The 13,740-nt window shown below is 52.1% G+C and overlaps 1 protein-coding gene across 13 annotated transcripts in view; it reads left to right on the top strand.

The window, feature by feature from the left end:
• PARP6 (poly(ADP-ribose) polymerase family member 6) overlaps positions 1-5,775 on the top strand; it is a 51,806-nt gene extending 46,031 nt beyond the window's left edge. For 11 of the 13 annotated variants that reach the window (XM_073363149.1, XM_073363158.1, XM_073363155.1 and 8 more), the window contains 3 exons: positions 1,426-1,489; positions 4,049-4,133; positions 5,140-5,775. In XM_073363149.1, the coding sequence (XP_073219250.1) occupies positions 1,426-1,489; positions 4,049-4,133; positions 5,140-5,242 (252 nt within the window). In that variant the 3' untranslated portion in view covers positions 5,243-5,775. Of the gene's footprint in view, positions 1-1,425; positions 1,490-4,048; positions 4,134-5,139 lie in introns of those variants that run through there. The other 2 variants (XR_012161217.1, XM_073363160.1) reach the window with 2 other exon arrangements.
• The last annotated feature ends 7,965 nt before the right edge of the window (positions 5,776-13,740 follow it).

Raw genomic sequence — 13,740 nt, 5'->3', positions numbered from 1 at the left:
CCGGCAGACTTTACAGCAACATGAAACATTCTGTTCAAAGAGGAAGTTCAAGATTTGCCATCTAATATTAAAGTATGAAAATACAGTTATGCAAAGGTAGGTTACAGTCCTAAAAAGCTAAGTGTTAACCCGCTGCCTCCGCAAGTGAGAACTGTGCTGGAGCTTAAACTGTGAGTCAGCTCCCTGCCACCCAGCCTGCCCACCTCACCACACACTCCTCAAGGCTCTGCCCATGTAAGCCTTGCCTTGCTGGGACCCATCAGTGAGCCCCAGTTGTCGTGCTCCCTGGAGTCATCTCCCTGCAGTGTCAGCCCCTCTCACTGGACACTTGCATTTGCTGCCTCCAAAGAGACAGTGTGTACACCAGTTGGTTAGTTTAGCTGAAGACTCGCCCTTCACTTCCATGCACAGCACTGAGATGGTTTGGTAAGAAAACAAGAATATGTTGATTAATACAGAACAGAGATTTAAGTGATACTAAGCAAGAGGCTTGTCTGGTTACAAGCGAAACAAAAATAAAACCCGCTTTCTAGGGTTGAAAGCATAACAGATCACAAGCTTGGTCTCAGGCAATTTCTCACTTATAATCTCTTCTCAGAGACTTCAACCCCCATGGCTGAAGATCCACCTTTCACAGATTTCCAGGGCTCTGTCCTCGTTTAAGTGATAGATACTTATAATGTCTTTGTGCTGCCTCTTACAATTTCCAAAGTCTATTGTCTTTGTCTCAAGAGCCAGAAAGACTTCCTGGGTGTGCAGACTTGGAGCCCCGGTGAACTCACTGAGCGCCTTCCTCCATTGCCTGTTAGCTTGATGGCTTTGTTCACCTGATATGTAAATGTACTTTCATTGTCCTCTGCTGATCATCAAGCCGGTCAAACATTCCTTTGCCTAGGGCAGGCTGGGGTCATGCTCTGTCTCCCAAACACATTTCCAGCACACATATACAACTCTTTGTACCCTACCTGTACATGCATCATGTAATGACTTTCAGGACCAACATGTTACCAGTTTACGTATGATACCTTACGTGATACCTTTTAGAGACATGTTAGGACAACAGCATGTTGGGGTGGTGAGTGTGTCAGGCCTGATACAATTTACGGTGTAGTGGGCCCTCTGCCAGGGGGCATTGAGGGGCTCTTGGGATCCCACCCTCAGATGTGGGCTGGGCCACAGAGCCCAGAACTCAACAAATTACTGAGAACAACAAATGAAGAAAGCAGGGCTGGGGTCCAGCCTCGGTTGGGTTATCAGTGTTTATACCTCTGACATGGTCAGTATTCTTCACTGTGATTGGCTGCTCCTACGGAGTTTGGACTATGAAAGGGACAGGGCTGGCCCCTTCAAAGGCAGAGTGGTGACACAACCTGAGTGGGATGCCAGGCAGATCATGGTAACCCAGACTTTGTGGTTTGTTTGCAGACTCGATCCATCCAGTCCCGGTTCCTGCAGAGTCGGAATCTAAACTGTATAGCACTTTGTGAAGGTAAGAGGTAGAGGAAGGGGTGTCCTCACGCACCGCCTTGAGGGCCCTGGGACCCCAGGAATGGCACTGGAACAAGGTGGGGTTGGAGTGGTGGGTGCCAGAAACCAGGCTGCCTATTGCCTGTTCTCTGAGCTCAGACTGTCGCAGCGTGCCATCCCTTCCTGCTGGGTTTTGCAGCTTGTGGCCTGCTCGCTCCATGCCCTCGTGGGATGCGCTGCCCATTCACCACCTTGGCTGTCCATATGCTGGTGTCCCCTCTCTGCCACACACATGGCTGTGACACTGTGTGTCCCAGGCCTTGTGCTGTGGTGGGCATTGTTCCTCCCTCTATGTAGGAGTATCTGGGCCGGTCTGGGGGCTGGTCCATGGCTGGAGGGGACCCATACCACATTGTCTCTGGTGGAGCTTTAGCTGGCGTCACTCACTCAGGCGTCTTCTCCTGGAGACCCAGAAGGATGGTGTTAGCCCTGGCTCCTCCCCAGCAGCTTTCCCCGGTAGCAGTGAGGGTTTCAGGGGCTCTGCTACATCACATCCCCCCCTTTCAGCATGGCTGTGAGGCTGTAGGGGGCAGTGAGCCACCGTGAGCTGCGTCTGACAGGTAGGTCTTGGTCTCTTCTGTGCTGAGCCCAGTGGGTTCAGTGTCTTTGCTTTTCTCAGAGCCTGGCTGGGGAAAGGGCTTGGGGAATGGTGCTCTGGCTGGGGCTCACTCTCGGTCAGCTGATGGTTGGGCTCTGGCATGGATGGGGCCTGCCCATGGGATCTGGGTGGATCCCTGGTGGCTTCTGGGCACAGCTCCAGTGGCTGATACTGGCTTTTTAAAGCCCTGCCTGGTGGGACTGCCTGGCTGGGATCCTGCCTCCTCCCCAGGCCCCCATGTAATAGTTGAGATCAGCAGATTTGCTCTTGTGAACTCTCCCCAGAGCCAGACACCCTGCCTGGGCATTTCCAGTGCTGGGCCCCTATGCTTTGGAATTGGCTTATGCCCTCTACTGGGTCTGAGCCCACTGACTCCTGGGGCTGGTGTGATGCCTGCCTGTCCCCTCCTGGGGTTGGTGGATGGGGGGTGGGGGTGAAGGGTTTTGATCTTCACATTGGGCAGGAAACAGTTTTCTTGTCCTGTGAAACTTTGGCCTTAGAAATGTCTTCCAGTTCTAAATTGGGATGAAAAGTCAAAACTCGAAAAAGTTATGCATCAGAAATCCGAAAGCATTTTGGTTTGACTCAGTCGAACGTTTCATTGCATTAAGTCAAACCATTTTGCCCACTTTTCTTTTTTGATTTTTTACTCTAGCTGGCTTGAGTTTTGAAATGGACAGGACTTTCCAACTGGAGGAACCAGAATATTTTGTTCTGAGAAATGTCAAAATGGGCATTCTGACCGTTCAGAAACGGTTTTTCCAAATATGCTTTGGAGTTGAAACATTTGTCCAAACTTTCCCACCAGAAGTTTCGGTTTCAATGATTCTGCATTTTATTTATTTATTTTTGACAAAGAATGTTGAACTGAATCAATCCCAGCCAGCTCTAGGCTCTTTGCTTGTAGCCTAACTCCATTTCCATCAGCTCTTTCCTCGCTTGTCTGGCTGGACTGCACTCTCTTTGGAGCAGGGCCTGTCTCTTGCTGCGTGTTTATACAGTTCCTAGCACAACGGGGTCTTGATCTCAGCGTGGGCTCCTAGATGATCCAACAGTACAAATAATAATTACGATATTCAGTTGATGTTAGTCAACTCCTTTTTGTGTGTTTTGAAACATAATTGTATAGGCAGGTCCCTTGTTTTGATCCTAATGATTCCTAGAGTTTTTAAGGCCAGACCATTAGATCATGTTGTCCAGCGGTTCTCAACCAGGGACCTGGGGCCCCCTGGGGGGCCTTGAGCAGGTTTCAGTGGGGTCTGCCAAATAAACCAGAGAGCTGGGCCGGCTTTAGATTTGCTGGGGCTCAGGGCAGAGAGCCAAAGCCCGAGCTACCCGGGGCTGAAGCTGAAGCCCGAACAACTTAGCTTTGTGGGGCCCTGTGTGGCATGGGGCCTAGGGAAATTGCCCTGCTTGCTACCCCGTAATGTTGGCCCTGGCTTTTAATCTACTGGATATGCAGGAAACCAGTTGTTGTGGCACAGGTGGGCTGTGGAGTTTTTATAGCATGTTGTGGAATGAAAAAGATGGAGAACCTCCTGCATAATAAATCTCACCCCGTTACTCCTGTTGAGTGGGCCCACTTCAATGGCTTAGTTAAATGAGGTGACTGATGGGAGCGCAGCCAGGCTGCAGTAACAGGTGTTAACAGGACAGTGGGTAGATAACGGTGCAGTTCCCTGTGCCATTCCACAGCACCATGGGTGTCCTTGGCATGGTCACCCCATTATCCCTTGGTGGCTGTGCCTCTCCCAGCACTCCTGTCTGGCCTGGGGAAGCAGCCCTTCCCCCCCCACAGCCTGGTGTGGCAGGACAGACATGCCCAGGGACAGCCCCATGGGACTGGCACCCAAGGCAGGGCCCCAGCTTTGTGTGTGAGCCGCAAGGGCCGCTGGCGCCTTCTGACGCCTCCTCCCTTTGCAGTGATCACCTCGAAGGATCTCCAGAAGCACGGGAACATCTGGGTGTGCCCGGTCTCGGACCATGTCTGCACCCGCTTCTTCTTTGTGTGAGTGCCGGGGCGTGAGTGGGGAGGGGCCCTGCTCATGTGGTGGGGGCAGCTCCCTCTTTGGGGATGGGACGGCCCAAACAGCACCAGGACAGCCCAAACAGCAAGAGCATCGCGAACCATTAGTCAGCATCTCGACTCAGTCCCATGCGGGAGGGGAGAAGAGAGGAGAGCACAGTGCCCCTCACTGCCCCTGCCCCCCAGGGAGGTTGCCAGGGCCCAGCAGCATCTTGTGTGCCACCAAATGGATGCTCGAGTGCAGCCTCCAGCCCCACTGCCCCCTCCTTCCACGCCAGGCCCCCTGTTCATTACCGCTTCCTCTCCCGATGGGATCCCCTGCCCCAGCCAGCCAGAGCGGCACTGGCATGCAGCCATCAGCAGTGGGAGGAAGGTGAGCCCCAGAGCCTGCTCCCCTTGGCTCTGCACAGCTCAGGGCCTGGTGCCTGCCAGCCGGGAGCACAAGGGGGCGCTGGGTAGGAAGGTGCTGGCAGGCAGAGCCCCTGGCCCAGTGCTCAGCACCAGCATCACAGTAGAGGGGTCTGCACTCTGTCACCAGGGGGCCAGCCCTGCCGAGACAGACCCGTCTCAGAGCAGAGAGCTACGGCCAGACACTGACACCCAGGCCGCTGGTGCCTGCAGCCTGGCTCTGCTCTGGGAGGGGTGTTAGCAATGGAATGGCTCCCAGTCTGTGGCCCCACTGGCAAACCTGGGTGGTTTAGCTGGGGCTCCCAGCGCTGGGACTAGGGGCCCATTTCCCTCCTGCCAGCCCCTCGCCCAGATACAGAGTGAAGTGCCTATCTTTGCAATCAGAGACCTCCCCCTCTGTCCGAGGGCCTGGAGACCCCAGCTCTGCTCCCCTTGATGGGGGCGTGGCCCTGGGAGGACAGAGCTGGGGGTGGGGGTGTTATTGCTGGAGCAGGGACATGCTGGCAATGGACACTCTGGGAAGCTCTGGGTAACCTCTGAGTCCCCCCTCATAGTGCTTTCCCTGCCTCGCCCCTCCCAGGTACGAAGATGGACAAGTAGGAGACGCCAATATAAACACTCAGGACCCCAAGATCCAGAAGGAAATCATGCGCGTGATTGGAACTCAGGTCTACACAAACTGAGGGGCACCTGCGGAGCCCACGCTATTCGCACAGGGAGCCGCTCCCCCTGGCACAGGCAGAGAGGAGCCGGGTGTCCGAGGCTGCCAAAAGGAGCAATGAAAACACTGGCTTCAGGAAGGAAACAGACAGGTGTGGGGGTGGAGTGAGGGCCTCAGCATCCTCCTGGGAGCAGGACTCTGCCGCTTCAGCCAGCACCACATCTGGAGGACAATGGCTCCGTTGCCACATCTGGGAAGCAGAGGTGCGACTGTGGGTCAGGTTTCCCAGCTGGTTCCCTCCTGTCTGTGCATAGATGTATAGCAGAGGACGCGGCCAGGGCGGGTTTGTTGATATTTTCCCATTCTCCCCCTGCCCTGATCTCCCTGTATCCCAGCACTGAGCAGGAGCCATGGGCACGTCCTGCCTCATGTGCCTGCCCTTGGACCTGGGCGTTGCCCCTGGGCACGTGGCCGTTCTCAAGTTTACAGCAATGACATTTTTAACAACAATAAAAACAAAGCAAAAAAAAAAAGGTTTTAGCTTATTAAAGTTCTTTAAAAAACTGTCCCCGACTCTGCCTTTGTGAATGGGCCTCTGATGTGAATGTTGTGGCCACCATGAGTGGTTGGGCCATACAGAGGTAACAGCCTACTACTGCAGCCAGTTAGTGGCTTTGCTGGTTTAGTTCCAGTGGTAGCAGGCTGAGCTTCAGTGTGGAAGCTCCTGTGCTTCTGAAGTGCAGCGGGGGTGGTTACACTGGCGTTTGAACCCAGGGGCTGGTTGTGTCACTGTAAGTAGCAGGGTGGTGCGGTGCCGATTGGTCTGATCAGAGGAACAGCTGCAGTAGGTTCAGTGGCTTTGCTCGGTGGCTCATCCATTCAACAGAGCCTTGCTGGGACAGTGCAGTGAGACTTCCGTGGCACAGCAGTGCCAGCCACAAGTTATGATGAGCTGTGAGCCCAGCTCTCTGCCCAAGGGGCACCAAGAATGGTCAAGCCATAGCCAGGAAGGCTGAGCTGTTTGTTATTCAGCCAGACTCTGTCAGCCTCCCAGGGGGCAGTCATGATTGAGGAAAGTGCCACTGATCGTGTGCCAGCCATATCAGCAGCACCAGCATCAGAGACTCTAAGCCCCAGGCCATGCTGCTTGGAGAGTGGCCAAGCAATCGCCAGGGGAACATCCCTGGGGCAATGCCTGTGCCTTGGTAGTGCAGCCAGGCACTTTGATGGGAGCGCAAGGCGGCTCTGCAATGGTGCCTCAGGGGCTCTCTTTGCTCTGTGGCTGTGCTACAGAATGTGTTCCATTTACAAACCCTGCAGTGACTTTGGCGAGGGCCATAACCACAATCCCCACCAGCCAGCTTCCCCACTGCCCCACTGACGTCAGTGCAGAGTGTTGACTGCTTGCCCCTGCTTTGCCCTGGTGTTGAGACGGACGCAAGAAGCAGAGGCACTGGGGCAGCATCGAGCTGGACTCTTCCACTCAGGCCCACCAGCACTGAGTGAGGGCTGCCTGCTCTGGCAAGGATGTCCCCGGTGGGAAGGCCTCTCCAGAGCTAGCATGGCCCTGCAGGCTAGGAGAGGAAGAATGGCTTTCGTCTGCAAAGCTCTAACATGCACCCATCGCACGGGCCGCCAGAGGCACGGGCAGCTTTGAAACTAGTCAGCTCCTGGCAGCATCAGCAAGTCCCAGAGCTTCAGCCCCTGCCCCACCTTAGGCAAACGCACAGCCCTGTGCCCAGGCCTTCCCTAGGGTCCCAGTTCAGCCGGCGTGTGAAGCTTTAAGCACTTGAACCGTCCCATTAAATTCCCTGGCACGAGTCACATCGCACACTAGGGATCCCGCTCATAGGTGTTGACTTTTGTTTTTGCTGGTGGGTGCTTTTGAAGAGGTGTGTGTGTTTGGGGGGGCACTCTGCCAGTTTTGCGGGGAGGCTATTTGCAGCATATTTATATACCTCTTTCATATTCTAGTTATTGAATATGTCTATCACTGGTATCTTTACTATTTTAATAATGATTAAATTGATATGAACTACATAATTACATTATCATGAATTACAGTATATTAAGATCATTGCAATCACAAGCTGTCTTCACGAACGTCCCACTTTAAAGACATAATGTCTCACTGTAGTTTTCTGGATGAAACTCTCAGCAACCTTATTGACATCTAGGTTCCCTGGTATTATTTTGGTGCACGTTAAGGACAGCTACATTATTCAGTTGTGTGTGTCTCCCTGATGACTGGAGAGAATTTTTAAATCTTTTGAAGCAGGAGAGTGAGCATGCTACAATTCAGGGTGATACAGGCAGAGTAAGAAGGATTCTTATGAATTTGCAGAGCTCTGGAAACATAGCGCTTCCAGAGTACCACAAATGACTCCAAGATCTCTTTCTTGATGGGTAACAGCTTATTTAGGCACCATCATTTTATATGTGTTGTTGGGATTATATTTTGCCATGTGCATTGCTTTGCATTTAACATTGAATTTCATCTGCCATTCTGTTGCCAAGTCACCCAGTTTTGTGAGATCCCTTTGTAACTCTTTGCAGTCTGGTTTGGACTTAACTACCTTGAATAATTCTGTATCATCTGCAAACTTTGCCACCTCACTGTTTACCCTTTTTGCAGATGATTTATGAATCTGAACAGCATTGGTCCCAGACCAGTATAAGCCCTTCAGGGCCAAGTGATGGTGGTGGAGAACACCACTATTTACTTCTCTCCATTCTGAAAATGGACCATTTATTCCTACACTTTGTTTCCTATCTTTTAACTGGAGTGCCTGGGAATGCTTTCAGGATAATCTAAAAAAGGAGTACTTGTGGCACCTTAGAGACTAACAAATTTATTTGAGCATAAGCTTTCGTGAGCTACAGCTCACTTCACTTCACTGCCACTCAGATGGGCACAGTGGTGCGACACATGCAGGCTGCTCTTTGGCCACCTGTACCCTACAGCATCCTTTGCTCGAGGGAACATGGCTCCTTCCACACCACCTACCCTACCAGCCTTCAAGAATCACCAGCTGAAGGCTGTGGTGGAAATGGTGGTTATGTTTCCCCCTGGCCCAGGGGTCTCTGTGCTGTACCACTCCAGGGTCCTTTCCCTGCCATCTCCAGGAGAACCGGCTGCCCTGGGGGCACTGTGACAGTGTGATCACTCCACTGATTTTGCCTGCATCCTCACTGCAGAGTGGGTGGGTTGCAGCCCAAGCTGAAGCAGAGCCTGGGTTCTTACACCCATCCAAACATGCATGGCTTCAAAGTATAAGGGCTTGTCTACACGGGCACTTTACAGCGCTGCAATTTTCTCGCTTAGGGGTATGAAAAAACACCCCCCCACAAGTGCAGCAAGTTTCAGCGCTGTCAAGCGCCAGTGTAGACAGTGCCCGGGCGCTGGGAGCCGTGCCTGGGCACTGGGAGCCGTGCCCGGGCGCTGGGAGCCGTGCCCGGGCGCTGGGAGCCGTGCCCAGGCGCTGGGAGCCGTGCCTCTCGTGGAGGTGGTTTTTAGAGTGCTGGGAGAGCTCTGCCAGCGCTCTGCCGTGACTACACAAGGCAGCACTTTAATGTTCCCAGTGTAGACTCGCCCTAAGTAAGCACATGCCGGGCAGGGGTGGCCATGGGCATGTGCACACACATGTAGTAGCGTGTGTGTGTGGGGGAGGCAGAAATGTGTAGGAGCGGGGGCTAAGGCGTCAGTGTAGCCAGCCCCTTAAAGTCAGGTTTGACTGTAGGCACTTGCTGCAGCCTTAGCCCCTGCTCCTACACATTTCTGCCTGCCCCCCCCCCACGCTACTACATGTGGGTGCTCGGGTGGTGATGGATGCTAACCTCCAACTGCCCCCCGAGGAGTGGCTGATCCGACCCAGGAGAGAGGATAACATCCACCTGGACTGGCAGACTCTGTATCGGCTGGACACCGCAGTTCCAGCTTCTTGCTCCCCACTGGCTGCAAGGCGCCATCTTCATTGCTGGATGCATTGGATTCCCACCTGCACCTTCCTGCCGTGTGGGGGTGGTGCCCAGCCAGGGCAGACACAGGGCAGCTCCGGGGGTGATGTCTAGTTGGCAGCCGGTATCAAGCGGAGTGCCCCAAGGGTCGGTCCTGGGGCCGGTTTTGTTCAATATCTTCATTAATGGTCTGGAGGACAGTGTGGATAGCACCCTCAGCAAGTTTGCAGATGACACTAAACTGGGAGGAGTGGTAGATACGCTGGAGGGTAGGGATAGGATACAGAGGGACCTAGACAAAAAAGAGGATTGGGCCAAAAGAAATCTGATGAGGTTCAACAAGGACAAGTGCAGAGTCCTGCACTTAGGACGGAAGAATCCCATGCACCGCTACAGACTAGGGACCGAATGGCTAGGCAGCAGTTCTGCAGAAAAGGACCTAGGGGTTACAGTGGATGAGAAGCTGGCTATGAGTCAACAGTGTGCCCTTGTTGCCAAGAAGGCTAACGGTATTTTGGACTGTATAAATAGGAGCATTGCCAGCAGATCAAGGAATGTGATCATTCCCCTCTACTCGGCATTGGTGAGGCCTCATCTGGAGTACTGTGTCCAGTTTTGGGTCCCACACTGCATGAAGGATGTGGAAAAATTGAAAAGAGTCTAGTGGAGGGCAAGAAAAATTATTAGGGGGCTGGAGCACGACTTATGAGAAGAGGATGAGGGAACTGGGATTGTTTAGTCTGCAGAAGAGAAGAATGAGGGGGGATTTGATAGCTGCTTTCAACTATCTGAAAGGGGGTTCCAAAGAGGATGGATCTAGACTGTTCTCAGTGGAAGCAGATGACAGGACAAGGAGTAACGGTCTCAAGTTGCAGCGGGGGAGGTTTAGGTTGGATATTAGAAAAAACATTTTCACTAGGCGGGTGGTGAAACACTGGAATGCGTTACCTAGGGAGGTGGTGGAATCGCCTTCCTTAGAGGTTTTTAAGGCCCGGCTTGACAAAGCCCTGGCTGGGATGATTTAGTTGGGGATTGGTCCTGCTTTGAGCAGGGGATTGGACTAGATGATTCTATGATGCTGCTTGCTCATGCTGGCCCTCACCCCCCCCAGTGGAAGAAGCAGTGGGAGCCCCTGCTGTAATGCTTGGGACATTGGTGGACTGCTCACACCTTGTGCATGTTTCCATCACTGCTGGACAGTTTTGGTACCTGTTGCTAATCTGATCCAACACCAATTAAAGGAGATAGAAAAAGTATGAACTAAAAACCAGAACTCTGTCTGTCAGGCCTATGTCGAAATGTGCAGCCCAAAGGACAGGGTAGCCCAACTAGGGGGGGAGCTTTTCTTGACCTGCTGCTCACAAACCAGGAAGAATTAGTAGGGGAAGCAAAAGTGGATGGGAATCTGGGAGGCAGTGACCATGAGTTGGTTGAGTTCAGGATCCTGACACAGGGAAGAAAGGTAAGCAGCAGGATACGGACCCTGGACTTCAGGAAAGCAGACTTCGACTCCCTCAGGGAACGGATGGGTAGGATCCCCTGGGGGACTAACATGAAGGGGAAAGGAGTCCAGGAGAGCTGGCTGTATTTCAAGGAATCCCTGTTGAGGTTACAGGGACAAACCATCCCGATGTGTCGAAAGAATAGTAAATATGGCAGGCGACCAGCTTGGCTTAACGGTGAAATCCTAGCGGATCTTAAACATAAAAAAGAAGCTTACAAGAAGTGGAAGGTTGGACATATGTCCAGGGAAGAGTATAAAAATATTGCTCGGGCATGTAGGAATGAAATCAGGAGGGCCAAATCGCACCTGGAGCTGCAGCTAGTGAGAGATGTCAAGAGTAACAAGAAGGGTTTCTTCAGGTATGTTGGCAACAAGAAGAAAGCCAAGGAAAGTGTGGGCCCCTTAATGAATGAGGGAGGCAACCTAGTGACAGAGGATGTGGAAAAAGCTAATGTACTCAATGCTTTTTTTGCCTCTGTCTTCACTAACAAGGTCAGCTCCCAGACTGCTGCGCTGGGCATCATAACATGGGGAATAGATGGCCAGCCCTCTGTGGAGAAAGAGGTGGTTAGGGACTATTTAGAAAAGCTGGACGTGCACAAGTCCATGGGGCCGGATGAGTTGCATCCGAGAGTGCTGAAGGAATTGGCGGCTGTGATTGCAGAGCCATTGGCCATTATCTTTGAAAACTCGTGGCGAATGGCGGAAGTCCCAGATGACTGGAAAAAGGCTAATGTAGTGCCAATCTTTAAAAAAGGGAAGAAGGAGGATCCTGGGAACAACAGGCCAGTCAGCCTCACCTCAGTCCCCAGAAAAATCATGGAGCAGGTCCTCAAAGAATCAATCCTGAAGCACTTACATGAGAGGAAAGTGATCAGGAACAGTCAGCATGGATTCACCAAGGGAAGGTCATGCCTGACTAATCTAATCACCTTCTATGATGAGATTACTGGTTCTGTGGATGAAGGGAAAGCAGTGGATGTATTGTTTCTTGACTTTAGCAAAGCTTTTGACACGGTCTCCCACAGTATTCTTGTCAGCAAGTTAAAGACATATGGGCTGGATGAATGGACTATAAGGTGGGTAGTAAGTTGGCTAGATTGTCTGGCTCAACGGGTAGTGATCAATTGCTCCATGTCTAGTTGGCAGCCGGTGTCAAGTGGAGTGCCCCAAGGGTCGGTCCTGGGGCCGGTTTTGTTCAATATCTTCATAAATGATCTGGAGGATGGTGTGGATTGCACTCTCAGCAAATTTGCGGATGATACTAAACTGGGAGGAGTGGTAAATACGCTGGAGGGCAGGGATAGGATACAGAGGGACCTAGACAAATTGGAGGATTGGGCCAAAAGAAATCTGATGAGGTTCAATAAGGATAAGTGCAGGGTCCTGCACTTAGGACGGAAGAACCCAATGCACAGCTACAGACTAGGGACCGAACGGCTAGGCAGCAGTTCTGCGGAAAAGGACCTAGGGGTGACAGTGGACGAGAAGCTGGATATGAGCCAGCAGTGTGCCCTTGTTGCCAAGAAGGCCAATGGCATTTTGGGATGTATAAGTAGGGGCATAGCGAGCAGATCGAGGGACGTGATCGTCCCCCTCTATTCGACATTGGTGAGGTCTCATCTGGAGTACTGTGTCCAGTTTTGGGCCCCACACTACAAGAAGGATGTGGAGAAATTGGAGAGAGTCCAGCGAAGGGCAACAAAAATGATTAGGGGTTTGGAACACATGACTTATGAGGAGAGGCTGAGGGAACTGGGATTGTTTAGTTTGCAGAAGAGAAGAATGAGGGGGGATTTGATAGCTGCTTTCAACTACCTGAGAGGTGGTTCCAGAGAGGATGGTTCTAGACTATTCTCATTGGTAGAAGACGACAGGACAAGGAGTAATGGTCTCAAGTTGCAGTGGGGGAGGTTTAGGTTGGATATTAGGAAAAACTTTTTCACTAGGAGGGTGGTGAAACACTGGAATGCGTTACCTAGGGAGGTGGTAGAATCTCCTTCCTTAGAAGTTTTTAAGGTCAGGCTTGACAAAGCCCTGGCTGGGATGATTTAATTGGGGATTGGTCCTGCTTTGAGCAGGGTGTTGGACTAGATGACCTCCTGAGGTCCCTTCCAACCCTGATATTCTATGATTCTATGATTCTATGATATTGCAGGGACAGACTGTGATCAGGGTAGGCCAAATGTGCCCTTGGAAAGCCCCTCCCCTGCAGTAAGGTTTTGTGGGCAGTGCGGAGCTGGTTTGTGAAGAACTGCAGGAACCAATCACAGCACAGTCCTTGCTCTTAGAACTGAGTCATTCACCAAAAGGCTACGCTGCTGTCCTGCATTTTCATCCTATGAATGCACTCTCAGCATTTCGCTCTGTAAGCAGGGTCTGAATGAGCTTTCTCCTGACATCTAGTGATGAGCTGGGGGAGAAGACCTCAGGAACCGCCCTTGTATGCATAGACATGCCCACTCTGCCTAGGTGCGCAGCATGATGGAGCCGCTTGGCCCAAATGATCACTTTTGGCTGGGGTTGGATGGCAAGTCCCTTTGTTATTGGGTTCAGGGGTTGTTATCCTTGTGTGAATGACGGGGAGCAGAACTGAGCTTGGCATGTCCTGAATCAGAGGTTCACCCCCAACTGAACTGCACTTGCTAAGCAGGGGACGGGGTGCCAGAGGCCAGTGGAGATGAGGCAGGGAGTATGCATGCATGTACGCATGCATGCATGCACTCACTTTACTTTAAGGGTCCTATCTGCTATTTGATTTTTTCTTGTTTAATAATAGAACTGATTAAGATTTAATTGAGAAGCTCTTGTGGATCACTGAATCTGAAATCAGTGTTAGTCAGGTCTAAGTGCTAAGCTTTAGGCCTGCTATGGGGACAGTATCTGGTGAAAAAAACTGCCCAGTCTGCAGTGAGGCTCCCCCTCTAACTGTTGAAATCACTGAGAGCTGTGTTAAGCGGTGGGACCTCAGAACATCCCAGAGGTTGCACTAGAGGGCAGTGGTGGAGTCGGTGGCTGTGGAGCGGCTGACAGCGCAGGGCCCGGCAGGGCAGTGGTGG

This window comes from Lepidochelys kempii, chromosome 10, assembly GCF_965140265.1.
Source record: "Lepidochelys kempii isolate rLepKem1 chromosome 10, rLepKem1.hap2, whole genome shotgun sequence".
NCBI classification, from domain to species: domain Eukaryota; kingdom Metazoa; phylum Chordata; order Testudines; family Cheloniidae; genus Lepidochelys; species Lepidochelys kempii.
Note: the sequence above shows the minus strand (reverse complement) of the source record. Positions and strands in the feature narration are given on the sequence as shown.